We start from the raw sequence: 15,562 nt of genomic DNA, 5'->3' as shown, positions 1-15,562 counted from the left end.
ATGGGTCCATCTTCCTGGAAGCAAACGGAAGGCGTGTTTGACCAAACACGGTGTTAAAACTTTCTGCGTTTGCTTCCCCCCGTCACTTCAACCATAGACAACACATCCTCCAGACATCATCTCGTTGTGTCTTGTTCAACATCTGGGACATTCACTGTCGAGCTCTCTTTCTCTGCAAGGTGACGACTCGCACTTCGGCTCTCATTTCGCACAACCATCTGGCCGCATTTCTCCACGGACCTTTTTTAGTGCTCTCCCTTTCCACATCACTCAATTCACAACATGGCGGATACTCTGTCAGTTGAAGAGTGTCAGGCGCACATTAAGGATATTCGCAACAACCATGGCGCAGATGCGCGCAACGAAAGCGAGAAATTTCTTCGCAGAGGATATGAGTCGATGTTGAAACTGTGAGCGTCACCCCTACCTTCATCCTCCGACAACAAACTGACATGATCAAGCCTGTCCGCACAGCTGTACAGCGAACCCAGCCATTTCCTCTTTGAGCTCATCCAGAACGCCGACGACAACGTATACACGGACGGAGAACAGCCTCAAGCCACCCTCGCCTATCGATCCGACGGTCTTCTGTTATTTGCCTGTAATGAGCAGGGCTTCTCCAAGGCAAACGTGAGCGCCATCTGTGATATGAACCAGAGCACCAAGACCCTCTTGAAAGAGGGTAAGAAAAGCTGTATTGGTGAGAAGGGCATCGGCTTCAAGTCTGTCTTCAAAGTCGCGGAGAAGGTTTGGATCAAGTCCAACAACTTTTCGTTCATGTTCGACAAGAGTACACCTCTAGGCATGGTTGATCCGGTCTGGGCAAAGTTTCCAGAATTTCCACCCCAGCTCCAGATGAACACGATGATATGTTTGAAGATCGAGAAGCAGGAGGACCGTGATGTGGTCAAAGACCAGTTGACCAAAGTCCTCGAGCCATCATCCTTCATGTTCTTGCGACGTCTCACCCGCATTCGAGTTGTCCGACTCGATGACTCTGGAGACACTTTTGACGAGATAGTCATGTCTCACGATTCCCGGCCACTCACACCCCTCAACGACGATCTTCAAATCGTCACTACCACCAGAAGCAAGGGTACAAGGTCAAAGCGGTCGCGTTATCTGCTTTCTGATTACACCGCTCGTGAGATGCCCTCTACCGAACAAAGACAAGGTGTCACAGAGACATCGATCAAGCTGGCATTCCCCATCGACGACCAGCAACGACCTCTCATCGTCAAGCAAGATGCATACGCCTTCCTGCCCGTTTGTTCTTCCGGCCTTCCTTTCCTCGTTCAGGCAGACTTTTTGCTAGTCGCTAGTCGACAAGGCGTTGACGAATCCCAGCCATGGAACCGTCGTCTCCAAGACCACACGGTCCACGCGCTTATTCAGGCCTTCCAGCGACTTAACGACACTCACCTGAAATATGCCTGGCCTGCTTACCTTCCAGAAAAGCAAGTCGCTCACAGATTCTTCGACAAGATGAAGGACAACTTCTTGACCCGTGTCAAAGATGTCAAAATCTTGGAATCGCGGTCTGGTGAGCTTGCTAAGCCTAAAGTGATGATGCTGGTGCCTGATCGATACAAGGATACGGAAGGAGCGCCCCTACTGACTCCCTTGAATGATCGATATCTCTCGACCAATTACGACACAACTCATGTTTCCTCGCTAGTCACCCAGGCTCTGGACGGCAAGAAATTTTTCGAAATGCTCAAGACCTATGTCTCAAAGCAGGCTGAAGAGTATCGCAAAAAGCCCCACGAATGGCACGGAAAGGTATCTACAGTCCTTATGGCGGAGCAGAAGCAATTCAACCTCGACGATCTCCTGATCTTACCTATCGTCCCTCTTGACGACGGCTCATGGATCAATGCCAAAAGCCGTAACAAGCCATCTTATTCGAGGGTAGCCAACAGATCAACCGCATCTACGGCCTTCTATTTGCCACGTTCTGATGCCAACATCGTCATTCCGAAAGGTGTGTCGCTGTCCATCGTCGAGCACAACGCTTCTCGCAACGAAGAGCGAAGAAGCTTCCTACGTCATGCCGGCGCCCAAGACCTCGATTACGAAGACGTCCTTAGGGGCATAATCAAGCAACACAAAGAATCGATTGCGAACGCTGACATCGATCTGCTACTGTCTCATGCGCAGTATGTTTTCAGCCTGCCATCTGCCTCAAGGTTAGCGCAAAATCTGAGTACGACCCTCTGGCTTGCCGACTCAAGAGGTGAGCAATTCCGTGGCATCGAGCTCCACATGGACAGTCCATACAAGCTGGCAGTGAGTCAAATCTTCCCAGCAAATTTGACAGTAGCTCGTTTCATCCACTCAAAGTACATGGACGTCTATCAAGGAAACGTAGAGCTACGTGCTAAATGGCTGGCTTGGTTGCGGGAGTGCTTGGGTGTTCACGATATCCCTCGACTGTCCAACAAGACAAACAAAGGTCTTTCCACCGAGTTTGAGTGGCTCGTTAACAACCTGCCGAGCAGACAATGGCTCGCAGGCATTAGGCAGAATTGGGACGACTACCATCTGAACCAAGCCCCCAAGCTCGGTGATGTGAGAATTCCAAGCGAAGAAGTTCGCAACAAGATTGCGTCTTTGTCTGTAGATTGCACCGACGGCAAAAGGGCAAGACTAAGTGACACTATTCTTCCTACTCTGCGCTCTGCTGTTACCACGATTCAGCATATGGGATTTCATTTTCTCGACATCGAGGACGAACAGAACACAGAATGGCTAAAACTCTCGACTTTCAGAGTCATCACTCATCGTGACTTGAACTTCTGCCTCAGGTTGTTGATGAGATTTCCCGAGACAGGTATCAAGCCAGACAAGATGACCATGATCAAGCTGTACAGAGACATAAGCATGTTCTGTGACCCGAGCCTGGTAGCGAGAGACCATGCGCGTGCTGCTTTCAGAGACCACCCTTTGATCTTCTTGCCCGACACTGGTAGCTGGGTGCATCTTCGGACATGCGTCTGGGAAGCTCCTCTATGTCTGCGCAGAGTATGTCCTATCGCACATATCTACGGACCCGTGCAGTCACTCTTCAAGAATATTCTCAATCTGCAAGATGCAGGTATTGGAGATTTTGTGAACGAGCTTGTTTCGCATGACAACAACATGTCATCTATCATTCACATCAAGGAGCTGTTGCTCGAACTCAGCAGCAGAATCAGTCCCCGCCTGACTTATGATCTGAAGGCTCTAGACAACTGCAAAATCTTCCCTGTTGTTGATATGCAGAAACAGCGTGTTCTCATGTCGGGCAACGATCCGAGGTGGTTCATCCCCGATGGTCGAAACCTGACCATGTCCTTCAGCGGCATCATCCCACTCCTTGATTTCACACTTGCCGAGCAGAAGAAGTTGGAACCACTTCTTGACAAGATGGGCATCTGGGCCAGACATTTGTCCGAGAAGGTGAACAAGGAAGAAGTGGTTGAGGGCAAGGAACAAGCCGTCCTTGACGTTATTCACACTAGGCAGTTTCAAGTGAAGGCACACTATCTCCTGTGTCTAACAAATCCTGCTGATAACTACATGATGAAGCCACTTCTCGAGAGTGTTGAGATCTGGGCTGTTCAATCAATCAAAGTCCATCGCTCGATACGTCTAGACAACCAGGAGGTACGTGGCAGACCTTTGCCAGCCAATATCATGATGGGCAAAGATCAGCGAGTTTTTGTACCTGTGAAAGACCTCGAGGAGCATACACTGAACTGGTACGAGCTCTCAGAGAAGCTTGTCATGCTATGTAAGCTTGATAAGGTGCCTAAGGAGATTGTGCTTGGTATACTGTCCATGCCTTCCACGCAGCAGATTGAGGACATGCTGGAGGAGCATGGTGTCATATTCGACAAGCTTGAACTGCGAAAGTTGACCCAAAACGTCGTTATTCAACCTGCAGGAGCCACCATAAGTTCCAGGCGTCAGGTCTCTGAGCAGAGTCCTCCGGAGATGGTCACAGATAATGACTCATCGATCTCCGATGACAGCGACATGTCTTCGCTAGCAGTCCTCAGAAATCTTGGCATCAATGTGAAGCCTGCACGGAAGGCAAAGCCTGTTACTGCTCCTCGCGCCAGGGGTGGCAGAGTTCCCCTCGAACGAGGACCTAGCTCCGATGGCGATGATATGGAGCTTGAAGGATATGGAGAAGACTGGGATAAGCACTCAGACCCCTTGTACGCTCACGTCGGCCCTTCCAAGAAACATTTTAGCTCTGGTTCAGGTCCAGGCCCAGGTCCAGGTCCAGGTCGTCAGATGAGGGCCGGTAACTTCGGCAGCAGAATTGCCGTGTCTGATGTAGACATCAACAATATTAACAGCGAGGACAGCGAGCCTTGTATTGACGCCTTTCAACGGACTCAGGCGTCTGAATATCGCAAACAGTGCAATGCCTCGGAGGTTGTTCTGGAAGACCCGCAGGTAATCAGAATCGGTGAACAGGGTGAGATGAAGGTAATTTGGGCTGTTGATCTCAGTGTATCGATTCGTAAGCTAACGTTGTGGAAGGTGTACGCATTTCTCAAGAACCTATTGGGCCTCTACTTCACGGACGAGATGTGGACCAGCCACGCTAGTACCAAATACACTGACCAAGCATTCGATGGAGACGATAGTCAGTTCGCCGACTTCACAATCCGGGATCTCAGTGGTCGTCTTACAGACTGGCTTGTCGAGAGGGGCTGTGATCAGCCCAAGGAGTGGATGGACAAGAAAGGCAAAAATGCCATCACGTACTCCATCGAAGTCAAGGCTACCTATGGCCCGCATCATGAACCTTTCCACATGAGCCAGAATCAGATTGATATGGTAAGTTGACAAACCCGAGGCAATCAAAAGCGTTTACTGATTTTTCCTAGGCAAAAGACTACCGCATCCAGGGCGATGATGTTCCTAGCAGAGTGTACGTGGTCATGCGCGTGTCAAATCTGGCTGGTAGTGGTAGCGGCGGAAGCGCACAGGTCCATCCCTTCGTTGATCCTCACGGACTATTGAACCAAGGCGACCTGACCTGCATCTCACAAGGCGGCTACCTGGTCTTCTCTGACCAACAGTCGACTTGAAGTTCATGCTCGGTAAAGCTAGAATGCTGGAGAAAGAGTAAGGAAAGATATGCGAGAGGCGAGTGTCACGATCAGGAGGCAGTACGACGGATTTGTGATGGAAGCTCTGTTGACTCTCAAACAAGAGCTGGTGTCATTGCTCAAAACAAATTGCTTATATGGACCCCAAGTAGACACTACAGATAACCGATGTTCACAGTTAGTGGTTGTACTGCTCGATTCCCAGACATGACCTTTCAGGCACACAGAAGTGTTGTCTTGTGTGTGTGTGTGTTCGTCGCTGCCACGTAGACATTCTAAAACGTGTGTAGGAGCTGTAAAAGGACTCTTCAGCACCTTGCGAAAAGCTGTCCAAAATTGCGGTACAATTTACTTCGATCGAAGTTTATGAAGCCCATTGACTTCAAATGGCAAATCTTGCTTTCAATATCTCGACGACCACGCCTCTGATGCTCAAAATCACCATGCAACCTAGATTTGTCTTGTTCCACGTTAATACCATCGAGGCTTTGGGGCGCCGGGCAAAGACCTTTAGCGAGAGGCTGCAGATGGATTACAGGTAAGAGAGTGAAGCGGTCAAGTCTCCTGTAGGAAATGCACGATGACTTCTCTTCTATCCTCTCGCTCTGATGAGAGCCCTCTCACACGTGGTCAGTTGAGACGCAGCATGACACTTTACGGCTTGTGGAGTCTGGTAGGGCGAAGTAGATGCCCTGGATAATCCTACAGAAATTACAGAATCTACCAAGCCATGGTCAAGCAGCAGAGGATGCCTCAGCAGTTTTCGTCCATTATTCTAGTTCTGCGATGCTGATAAGGATTGAAGAATGCTCCATAAATTCTCAGGGCTCGGTTCAGCCATCGCCGAGTATTTAGGGCAAGTGTGACGTAGGGGCAGACCGGGTCCTTTGGGCAAGAGCACCTTCTGCACCTAGACCATAAGAAGATTGCAACACTGTCTGGTGTAGGTCGGCATATGTATGTCTATGCTGATATGTCTTGTGTGGTCATAGAACCTAAGGAGGTTATTGATGCACCTCTACAAGTGGTTAGATACGACAAAGGCGGAAAGAACTTCCGGGCAACAAAAGCGGTAGTTACTCAGTTGCACCGACATCGGAAGCACGCAAGGGTCGTCACTTCCCGCCTGCCCAGCCGTCGCCGCTTGGAATGACTGACCGTTCGTGCCTCAGATACAGTACTTGCGTCCCTTTCTCACAACTCATACACGCTTGAAAGTCTCAATTATCGTTCAATTGAAGTCGCGCTTCCTGCTATTACTTACTATACCGTATCCGACATCTCCCACAACCCTTTAGTTACCCAACAGCAAACAGGTGGCTGGTCCTGCTTCAAAAACCGCGACTCGAATCAAAATGTCGTCCTCTTCCACCACCGTCCCAGCCAATAAAAGATTGGACATGGATGGTCACAACCTCCCTCCATCGCCTACTCCTTCCAGCCCTAGCAATGGCAAGAACAAGTATTCCCTCGCAACTGAGCTTGTGTACACCGAGTCAAACGACCAGTACAATGCCAGCAGCGTCCCCATCTACCAGTCCGCAACCTTCAAAGGTGAGGGCAACGAATATGACTACACTCGTTCGGGAAACCCTACCCGCACCCATCTTGAGCGCCACTTGGCCAAGATCATGAACGCCCACCGCGCGCTGGTCGTGTCGTCGGGCATGGCCTGCCTTGACGTTATCACTCGCCTGCTTCATCCCGGCGATGAAGTCGTCACTGGCGACGACCTCTACGGCGGCTCCAACCGTCTTCTCAAATACCTCTCCACCCACGGTGGCATCATTGTTCGCCATGTTGACACCACCAACCCCGACGCAGTCGCGGCCGTCCTGTCTGAAAAGACCGCCATGGTCCTTCTCGAGTCGCCCACGAACCCTCTCATGAAGGTCGTTGACATTCCTACCCTCTCCGCGCTCGCCCACAAGGCAAACCCTTCGTCGCTCGTCATCGTCGACAACACCATGCTCTCTCCTTACCTTCAGAACCCCCTTGACCTGGGTGCCGATGTTGTGTACGAGAGCGGCACCAAATACCTGTCTGGTCACCACGATGTCATGGCTGGCGTAATGGCCACTAACAGCCCTGAGTTGGGTGACAGGCTTTACTTCCCCATAAATGCTTCAGGTTGCGGCCTTAGTCCTTTCGACTCATGGCTGCTCCTTCGTGGTATCAAGACATTGGCTGTTCGCATGGAAAAGCAGCAGGCCAATGCCATGGCTATTGCCAGATACCTCGAGAGCAATGGCTTCAAGGTCCGCTATCCCGGCCTGAAGTCGCATCCCCAGTACGACCTTCACTGGTCTCAAGCACGCGGCGCAGGTGCCGTCCTTGCTTTCGAGACAGGATCTACCACCATCTCTGAGAGAATTGTGGCTGCTGCCAAGATCTTCGCCATCTCGGTATCATTCGGCTGCGTGAACAGCTTGATCAGCATGCCTTGCCGCATGAGCCATGCCAGTATTGACCCCGCTACCCGAAAGGAGCGTGCTCTGCCTGAAGACATTATTCGTCTGTGCATTGGTATTGAGGATGTGGGCGATTTGCTTGACGATCTGCAGCAGGCTCTAGTCAGAGCTGGCGCCGTTCAGATCACCGCTGATGGAATCGAAGCCATTCCAGTAGCAGAAGGCGAAACCCAGGCCACCAAGGTTTTGACAGACGAGCCGTAAGGAAACGGCCTCTCTTTTGCCTGTACATACCTCCCTGGGAAAGAATTGGAGCTAGATCAGGCGTTTCATACAGCAAAAAAATGATATTTTGAATTCTACCTTGTTGTTGACCCTTCTTTCGGAGTGTTGGAGGATGCGGAGTTTCGGGAGCGTTGATCGTCATAGGCGGGGTACTGTCTCGTGCCTCCTCAAAGCAGATGCGTTACTTGCTCCATCCACCTCTTTCCCAACCAGTTTGCTCCTTCTTTGAATCTTACTTCTCGAGACGCCTGCCTTGAAAGATCTGTACTTCCAGCAATAATCCATCAGGTCTTGTCCAATCTCGCATCAGAATCACCGCAGCAAATATAGTTCGAGTATACCGGAGTTAAGATCTGCTCCTCCGCTTCCACACAGGTACTTTATCGTCGTCGACCAAGGCACTCGAGGCAGAAAGCACTTGTGGTGAGTCGCTTCCATCACTTTCATGTCTGCATTCATCATCGAAGAGGATTCATTCTGACTATCTAGACTGTCGACAAGCATGCCATTCCTCCGCCAGGCGCAAGGCCTCAAGCTTCGCGCCTACCCTTTACCGCTTCTGAACAACGCCATCATCTACCCTTCTACGACCCGACATGCCAGCCACTGGAACAAACAAAAGAGGAGTCGAGTCGTACAAGATGCTCAAGCACAAGTCCCGTCGAATCATAACGAGTCGGCGTCTGGCAAACGTCAGAAGCACTTCAGGAAGTTCAACACGCCTGATTTCTTGTATCAAGACACGGATGCTGCCTCAGGAAAAAGCGGTCGTTTTACACAGTTCTCCTCGGTAAAACTCCATGCGTCGCACAATCCTGGACTGAACCCATCTGTAGAGGCTTCATGTACTTCGTGGGACTCCAAGACCACTACAACAAGCAATACCATCTACGACCCTATTTCGGGAAGAATGATTCCTGCTATCATTCCGACGCGAGACGGCCAGGATGATCAGAGTATTAACCAAGTTCATCACAAGCCCACAGTCGTGTCACAATTGCCAAAGGATGACAGAGCCGCGGCGAACACTCCAACAATGAATGCTTCCTTCACAGAGGACTTTGAGCAGACATACGAAACCGAGCGTGACGAACTGAATGCCACCCGCAGACATCTAGACGCCTTGCGTGAGCAGATACAGATTCTGGAACGTCAGACTCATCAACAGATGACGAGGCCAGACCACGTCGTTGCGGTTGAGAGACCCGCCGTTTTCGAACATGGCTGGGACAACAAACCTAAAGGACTTGAGACTAACTTTGAGCACGAAAAGGAGGCGTGTAGACATGGCAAGATGGATCCCTTGGAGCAAGAGATGGCTGCTCTTAACAAGACACCCACCCAGGAGATCCATGACGACCATAGTGTAGCTCCTAGCGGCATGGAAACACTCTTTGCAAAAGAACAGCATGCCCGTGGCACCAGCCACATGTCTTCTCTGGAGCAGGAACTGGCCGCTATGAACACCACTCCTCTTCCGCTTGATGACGGTTATTCGCCGTCACCCCAAGGTCTCGAGACGCTCTTTAGGCAAGAGCAGCAGGAGACCAACACAGGCAAACGTGAGTCTTTAGAGACCGAGATCGGCAAGACCGACGCTGCACATGGCAAATCAGATCACACGGATCGAGTCGCCAAAAAGTCGATCGGTCTTGAGGCCATGTATAAGCGAGAGCAACAAGGTTCCCCTGAGAGGCTCGAGCGTGAACTCGAGCATATGGCATCCGATCTAGCCGTGAGAGAGTCGCACGATGCCTGTTCGACTGTGCCCACCGGTTTGCAGACCAACTTTGAGAAGGAGACGACTGAGACCCCGTTCAAGGATATCGAGCATGAGCTCCACGACCACATTCAGGCTCGCAGTCTCAAAGACGATATCTTAGTTAACCTAGGCGGGATGCAGACACTCTGGAGACGAGAACAGGAAGATGTTGCGAGAGGTACTGTCAGATCCCTTGAGCAGGAAATACAAGCTCGGCAGCAGCCATCTATGTCCGCGACTGAAAGTGACCTCGCGCCGTTCGGTATGGAAACCCACTTTCGTAATGAGACCAAGGACACCGAAAATCACAAGACGAAGAGTCTGGAAGAAGAAGTGAATCGCGAAGTGCAGGCCCAGGCACATGATGACGGTTACTCCCGTTCTCCTGTTGGCTTGGAGACTGCTTTCGGCGAGGAGAAGAAGAACACAATGCTCGGAAAACGTCAAAGTCTGGAAAGTGAGATCAACGCCCGTGAGCCTGCTTTTGAGGATGGCTACTCAACAATGCCAATGGGTCTCCAGATGATGTTTCATCAGGAGAAACTAGACACGAGCCGTTCGCTCGAAGAAGACATCAAGCGGGTCAGTAAGCTCGTTTGCACTTCTTGTGCTGATTACTGACTGTAATTCAGATGGAAGAAGCTTCATATCACGAAGATGGCTACTCGCGTGCACCCATCGGCATGGAAGAACCTTTCGAAAGAGAGACCAAGGTCGAATCGGGTATCCCCGAAGTGGACTTGAAGGACATGCCGGGTGAGGGAGATCTATCTCCAACTGTGGGTAAGTTCGCTACCAGCGATATGTGGTATAAGCAGACTTCCAGAAGCACGTTTTCTGAAGATTCCCCAAAGGCAGACGTTAGAGAACTCAGACAGCATATCACGGGCTTTGGACGAACGCCCGATAAAAGGATTTCAACCCCTGTTGAACCAAGCGTCTCGTGTCCAAAGGCTGCAACCACAGCAAAACAAACATCAATACCAGAGTTGCCAGAGAGCATTTCTGAAGGTGCATCCTTAGCACCTGAATCCTTACCGAACGTTGTTTGGGCTCGACCCGCTCTCTATAAGATAATCGCCTACGACTCCAGCAAAGATGCTGTCTCAATCACTACCACACCTACCAATTTCTCGGACTCCGAGACTCCCATATCACTACCTCAGGCTGTCGCACAGCTAGCTCATACTGCTCGTTTCATACCAAATCTCGCATCTCTGCAGGTCCAAGGTTACCATGTGATCCATGCGGAAAAAGATTTCTTGATTCTGCGAAAAGCGCAGAAGGATTCTTCTTGTCTTGATAGCGCCGTCAACCCTATCGATGGGACTGTCAGAAGCAAGCGTGCTCCAGTTGAACCCATCACTACACGATTCGCTTCTCCAACGGGCTTCGCCAATTATGATCCTGTTGTTCCCGGAGAGTATATCCTCAACCAACCGGACAGAGTCAGTCCACCATTCACTGTTCCTTCCAAGGATCGCACAGATCTCGAAGATCTGACATATTATACGTCTGATGCTGGACGAGCTTCAAACTTCAGTCGCCGACACATTGGCGATGGGAGATACCGCAAAGATAAGCGCGGACGCTGGCGTCGCCGAACTGTTTGGCTCTTGAGTGTGGCTGCAGGGACAGCAGTAACCACGTATGTTATTGGTGTCACTGGAGAGCTCTCACGGCCTGAGAAGCATGTCATGCGATCCACGCGATGATCCGAGATTTTCCGATCCATGCCCTTACAGTCTCTCTCTTATGTCTATCAGTATCCTGTCGATTCAATCAGTAGTTGACATACATAACTAAGTCACTCACCACTCGTGTTAATCATGTAATTATGGAACTTTGCGTGGTAGTTGTTGCCGTGATGCTAGGTTTCCGTGTGAACTATGATTCTATAACAACCCACTCTCCCTCAACCTCTTCTCCAGTTCGAGTTGCTCCAACTGCGAAGCCGTCTTCGTCTTGGGCACCTTGACCGGAATGTCGGCAAAGAAGTTTTCCCAAAATCTGACGCCATCAAGTCCTTGTTCTCGACACAGGGCTCCTCTCTCCTCTGCCATCTCAAGCTCTTCTGTGGCAACACCGACACTCCAGCCGAACCTTTCTGCCGTCTCTTGTGCTGTTACGCCACGACCAAACTGTTGCCAGTCCCAAGTCACTGATGGGCCCGTGACAGCACCATGTTCAGAGGTGTTCGACATGGATGGAGGAATGGAGTGGAGGTCCTTGAGCCAGGATAAGATACTAGCGACGGTTTTGTCGTCAGTGCGATCACGGCCTTGAACGACGAGAAGACCACTTCTGAAGCGACGTAGGCGAATGGGTAAACGTAGGGTGTCCCACATCGTAGCTGCTCTCTCAAAGTCCATGGGGGAGACTAATTCAATACCATTACGTGTGCGGTTAAACACAGCCCAGAGGTCGACGAGGGACATGATGCCACCTTCCCTTCTCAACACACCTCTTTTGTCGTCAGTGAGGAATTCGGCCAAGTTTCGAGATAGCTCTGCAATATATGTGCGATCAGCACCACTACCCGAGAGCATATCTTTTGTTGTTACGAGACCCATGTCTAGCAGCAAGGAGGCTGCTTCTGCGTTCGCATCGTTTTCAGTGTCGCCATTGCTGTTTTGAGATCTGAATCTTTCGGCCATGGCGATAACTTCTTTTGCTGATGTCATGAGAGCTTCGAGGTCTTCAAAGGCACTGCCAATGACAAATTCGTTGTTTTTGCGCAACTCTGCTCCTCGTCGCTCTAGTCCTGCTATACCAACCACTTTCGGAGGCGGCGGTGTGGGAGTATAGCCATCTGTTGCTGAATATGTTGATGTTTGGCTCGGTTCGCCCGTATGAGATCTTGGTATTGGTGGTGCGTTTTGGAGGAGCCATTTTCGTTGGACCAGAGCACCTTTTAATCGCTCGTAGAAGATCTTGTCACCTCCAGCGCGAAAGGAGAGTTTCACACTTTCCGGGGTGGTTTCGCCTAGTACAGCAGACGGGAGCGTTGGGCCTGGTGATTCTGGACGTTGAATGGCACTTTCGATGATTTGAGAGCGTCTGTTTCCCGTACTTGAGAGTTTGGCTCCACAAATCTCGCAGCTACTCAGAGATGGATGATTGGAGAATGTGCAGCGCGGACACTGGTTCAAGGGTACATCCATGGGTTGCGATGCTTGCGGCGAAGAAGACAATGGTGTATTTGCAGTTGGTGTTGAAGTAGATGCAGAGACTGAGCCACTTGGACGGTTTGACAGAGAAGCAATTGCTGCTTTCACGACGTGTACCAGTGGTGGCTTAATACCACAAGCTAGACATGGCGGTAATGGTGTTCGATCATTTGCAGTGCTTGGATCGAAGTTCGACGGCACAGGATTCGAGAACGAACAGATGGGACATATCCAGGTGGCATTCGGATCCCTGACTGGTGCGGGAGAAGGCGCAGAAGTGCGTCCTGGAGTGGTATATCGACTCGGCGGTGTCGACCCTAATGAGCTTGCTGAGCTTGGATAACCAGGCTTGGGACTTCTGATGGCCAAGGCATTGTGTTTTGGAGCTTTAGGGTATACGGTGACCTTTGCTGATGACTTGAGGAACCCAGCGTAGAACTCTGGTCGATCGACATCTTTGAGATCGATGGAAATGGAATACTTCCGTGGTTCTTGATTGTCGACATAGCACACGCGATGTGAGGTCAAATATGCGTGCCCGTTCTGGTAGTTGGGGATCTTGTATTTCCCCTCATATAGACCTACAGAGTCTTGAACGAAGAGAAGAGTTTCATCGGGGAGCAAGGACGGACGAAGAGCAGTCGTCAGGTCGAGTTGACGAAGAAACATCCAGCAATGCAGTTATCCGTAGACCTCTCGAGTGTGGGGCTAGTAGGTAGGAGTGTCTCGGGATCAAAGCATGAACAATAATGACAGTGAGTAGCAATATCTCAGAGACAAGCTCGAGAAGTCGAAGATTCTCAATCAAACTCTGTAGTATGTATGGTATAACACGAAATGAGCACGTGGACAGCATTTGGGTTGGTTATCGGTGACCGCATAGTTGGGGGTCTTGGCGTAGTGTCGGGTCACTCTTTCCCTCCGTCCCTTCTGGTGCGCGTCGCCGACCGCTTTCTCCTCGCACAAAGACCAGACATCCCTCTCTTTTTGACTGCGCAGTCTCGTTGTGATTCTTTGTTACCCAGCAAGCAGTGTGATCATCCAACATGACAACAGCTCCGTGGCAGACCGGTATGAAGACTTGCAACCTGCGTCTACCAAGTTTTACTGACAGATGCGTTCTAGGCTCGCCGGCATTCACAGCAGTCACTGCTCGTCGAACACTAACCCGTCCTGCTCAAGCGACCGAATCGCCAGTCCAGCCACAAGCTGCTCCCGTTAAGATCGAGTGGCCTCAGCCTGTACGCGAATACGTCCAACGCGCCTTCGCCGACAAAGCAAACGACTCCGACGATATTGATCCCACCGCCGTCGCCGCCAAACTAAAGTCCGTCATTACTCAAGCTGCCGAATCAAACCTCCTCGCTGTCATCGACTGGCCCAGCCATCCGCTGCCGCGAGCACTTCTCCGCGTCGAGCGAGCAAAGGAAAAGGCAGCTCTCATGAGCGCCACGAAGAAGCGGAAATCCATGGACATGGACTCCGGCGCCGACTCGTCACATATCCCCCCTTGGAGAGTGAAGAATCTCTCCCTTGCCGATCGCATCACCAACCCCAGTCCCGACAAGCGCCAGAAAAAGGCCGACCAGTTCCGTGCCACTGCCCCACCCAGTAAGTTGAGCGATCTCGAGAAACGTAGGCAGCGTTTCGCGCTCGGCGACCAAGCTCTCAATTCTCCTTCTCTCTCTTCTCCTCGTGACGACTCTCCCATGCCCGACGCCGACGATGGTCCTTGTGTCGGCACTTGTCAAACGCTCGAGAAAAACTACTTTCGCCTCACCGCTCCTCCCAAACCCGAAACTGTCCGTCCCCTTCACATACTCCAGCAAACTCTCGATCTTCTTATCAAGAAGTGGAAAGATGATCACAACTATGGGTACATTTGCGATCAGTTCAAATCTTTGAGGCAGGACCTCACAGTCCAGCACATCAAGAATGACTTCACCGTCCGTGTGTATGAGGCTCACGCACGTATAGCCCTGGAAAAGGGGGACCTGGGTGAGTATAATCAGTGTCAGACTCAGCTTCGTACTCTGTACAAGATGAGGTTGCGTGGATCCCCTGGTGAATTTTTGGCCTATCGCATTCTTTACACTATCTATACCTGTAACCGCCAAACCATGAACGACGTTTTGGCAGATTTAACCTCAGCAGACAAACAGTACCCCGCAGTGAAGCATGCTCTGGCAGTGCGAGCATCTCTGGCCACTGGCAACTATCACAAATTCTTTAGGTTGTTCAATGAATCGCCAAACATGGGTGCCTACCTCATGGACATGTTCGTCAACCGAGAGAGGGTGAATGCTCTATCTGCCGTTTGCAAAGTGTACGTTTGCATCACTCTATCCCCGCGCTCTCTATCGAATACTGACTGCTTTCTAGTTATCGTCCCGGCGTCAAGATCTCTTTCTTGACGGAAGAGCTAGCATTTGCCAGTGACGAGCAATGCGCGCAGTATCTTTGCGACAGTGGTGCCCAAGACTGCCTCGATGAGAAGCCAGATGGTGCTCAACTCTCTTGTCAAAAAGCAAGTCCAATCTTTGAGGCAATCAAGAACAGTGGTTATCGCGTCGACATCAAGGGCCAGATCTGAGTGGTCCCAAGTAGCACAAGTGGGTAGGACAACAGACAACAACGGAGTTCGTAGCTCCCTGTTGTACGAGCTCGTCCTTGCTAAATGTTTCATGTCGGACATATAAATACAACCTTGCTACAAGGTCATATTTTCGACTATCCTGGCTCGGTGGACATTTCGATCCAGAAAATCCGGTGCCAGCCTGGTCCTCACATGGATGCACATCTCGTAGTAGATACATTCGACCA

The 15,562-nt window shown here is 50.8% G+C and overlaps 5 protein-coding genes across 5 annotated transcripts; 4 read left to right on the top strand and 1 right to left on the bottom strand.

Annotated features, from left to right (window-relative positions):
• The first annotated feature begins 235 nt into the window (after nt 1-235).
• Nucleotides 236-5,316, top strand: AUEXF2481DRAFT_34547 (uncharacterized protein). Its single transcript, XM_013493390.1, has 4 exons — nt 236-410; nt 462-4,482; nt 4,537-4,836; nt 4,887-5,316. Exons 1-4 carry the CDS (start codon nt 283-285, stop codon nt 5,088-5,090), a joined length of 4,653 nt encoding a protein of 1,550 aa, XP_013348844.1. The 5' UTR covers nt 236-282; the 3' UTR covers nt 5,091-5,316.
• Nucleotides 5,317-6,511: 1,195 nt separating this feature from the next.
• On the top strand, nt 6,512-7,786 carry AUEXF2481DRAFT_61437 (uncharacterized protein; the record flags this gene model as incomplete). The annotated part of the gene is made up of 1 exon (XM_013493389.1): nt 6,512-7,786. The coding sequence occupies one exon, from the start codon at nt 6,512-6,514 to the stop codon at nt 7,784-7,786; it is 1,275 nt and encodes a 424-aa protein (XP_013348843.1).
• Nucleotides 7,787-8,015: 229 nt separating this feature from the next.
• On the top strand, nt 8,016-10,774 carry AUEXF2481DRAFT_130197 (uncharacterized protein). The gene is made up of 4 exons (XM_013493388.1): nt 8,016-8,230; nt 8,297-9,926; nt 9,984-10,026; nt 10,202-10,774. Exons 2-4 carry the CDS (start codon nt 8,310-8,312, stop codon nt 10,327-10,329), a joined length of 1,788 nt encoding a protein of 595 aa, XP_013348842.1. The 5' UTR covers nt 8,016-8,230; nt 8,297-8,309; the 3' UTR covers nt 10,330-10,774.
• A 690-nt stretch (nt 10,775-11,464) lies between these two features.
• On the bottom strand, nt 11,465-13,408 carry AUEXF2481DRAFT_293 (uncharacterized protein; the record flags this gene model as incomplete). The annotated part of the gene is made up of 1 exon (XM_013493337.1): nt 11,465-13,408. The coding sequence occupies one exon, from the start codon at nt 13,406-13,408 to the stop codon at nt 11,465-11,467; it is 1,944 nt and encodes a 647-aa protein (XP_013348791.1).
• Nucleotides 13,409-13,785: 377 nt separating this feature from the next.
• On the top strand, nt 13,786-15,332 carry AUEXF2481DRAFT_292 (uncharacterized protein; the record flags this gene model as incomplete). Its single annotated transcript, XM_013493335.1, has 3 exons — nt 13,786-13,810; nt 13,865-15,065; nt 15,122-15,332. 3 exons carry the CDS (start codon nt 13,786-13,788, stop codon nt 15,330-15,332), a joined length of 1,437 nt encoding a protein of 478 aa, XP_013348789.1.
• Between the last annotated feature and the right edge of the window lie 230 nt (nt 15,333-15,562).

The sequence above is a fragment of the Aureobasidium subglaciale genome (genome assembly GCF_000721755.1).
Source record: "Aureobasidium subglaciale EXF-2481 unplaced genomic scaffold scaffold_0, whole genome shotgun sequence".
In the NCBI taxonomy this organism is placed as follows: Eukaryota; Fungi; Ascomycota; class Dothideomycetes; order Dothideales; family Saccotheciaceae; genus Aureobasidium; species Aureobasidium subglaciale.
This window is presented reverse-complemented; position numbering and strand designations above follow the sequence as displayed.

Coding starts and splice junctions, on each gene's coding strand:
- AUEXF2481DRAFT_130197 (XM_013493388.1), top strand. CDS start 8,310: ATGCCATTCCTCCGCCAGGCGCAAGGCCTCAAGCTTCGCGCCTACCCT. Junction 9,927..9,983: donor ATCGCGAAGTGCAGGCCCAG/GCACATGATGAC, acceptor GCTTTCGGCGAG/GAGAAGAAGAACACAATGCT. Junction 10,027..10,201: donor AAAACGTCAAAGTCTGGAAA/GTGAGATCAACG, acceptor ACTGTAATTCAG/ATGGAAGAAGCTTCATATCA.
- AUEXF2481DRAFT_34547 (XM_013493390.1), top strand. CDS start 283: ATGGCGGATACTCTGTCAGTTGAAGAGTGTCAGGCGCACATTAAGGAT. Junction 411..461: donor TATGAGTCGATGTTGAAACT/GTGAGCGTCACC, acceptor GACATGATCAAG/CCTGTCCGCACAGCTGTACA. Junction 4,837..4,886: donor GCCAGAATCAGATTGATATG/GTAAGTTGACAA, acceptor GATTTTTCCTAG/GCAAAAGACTACCGCATCCA.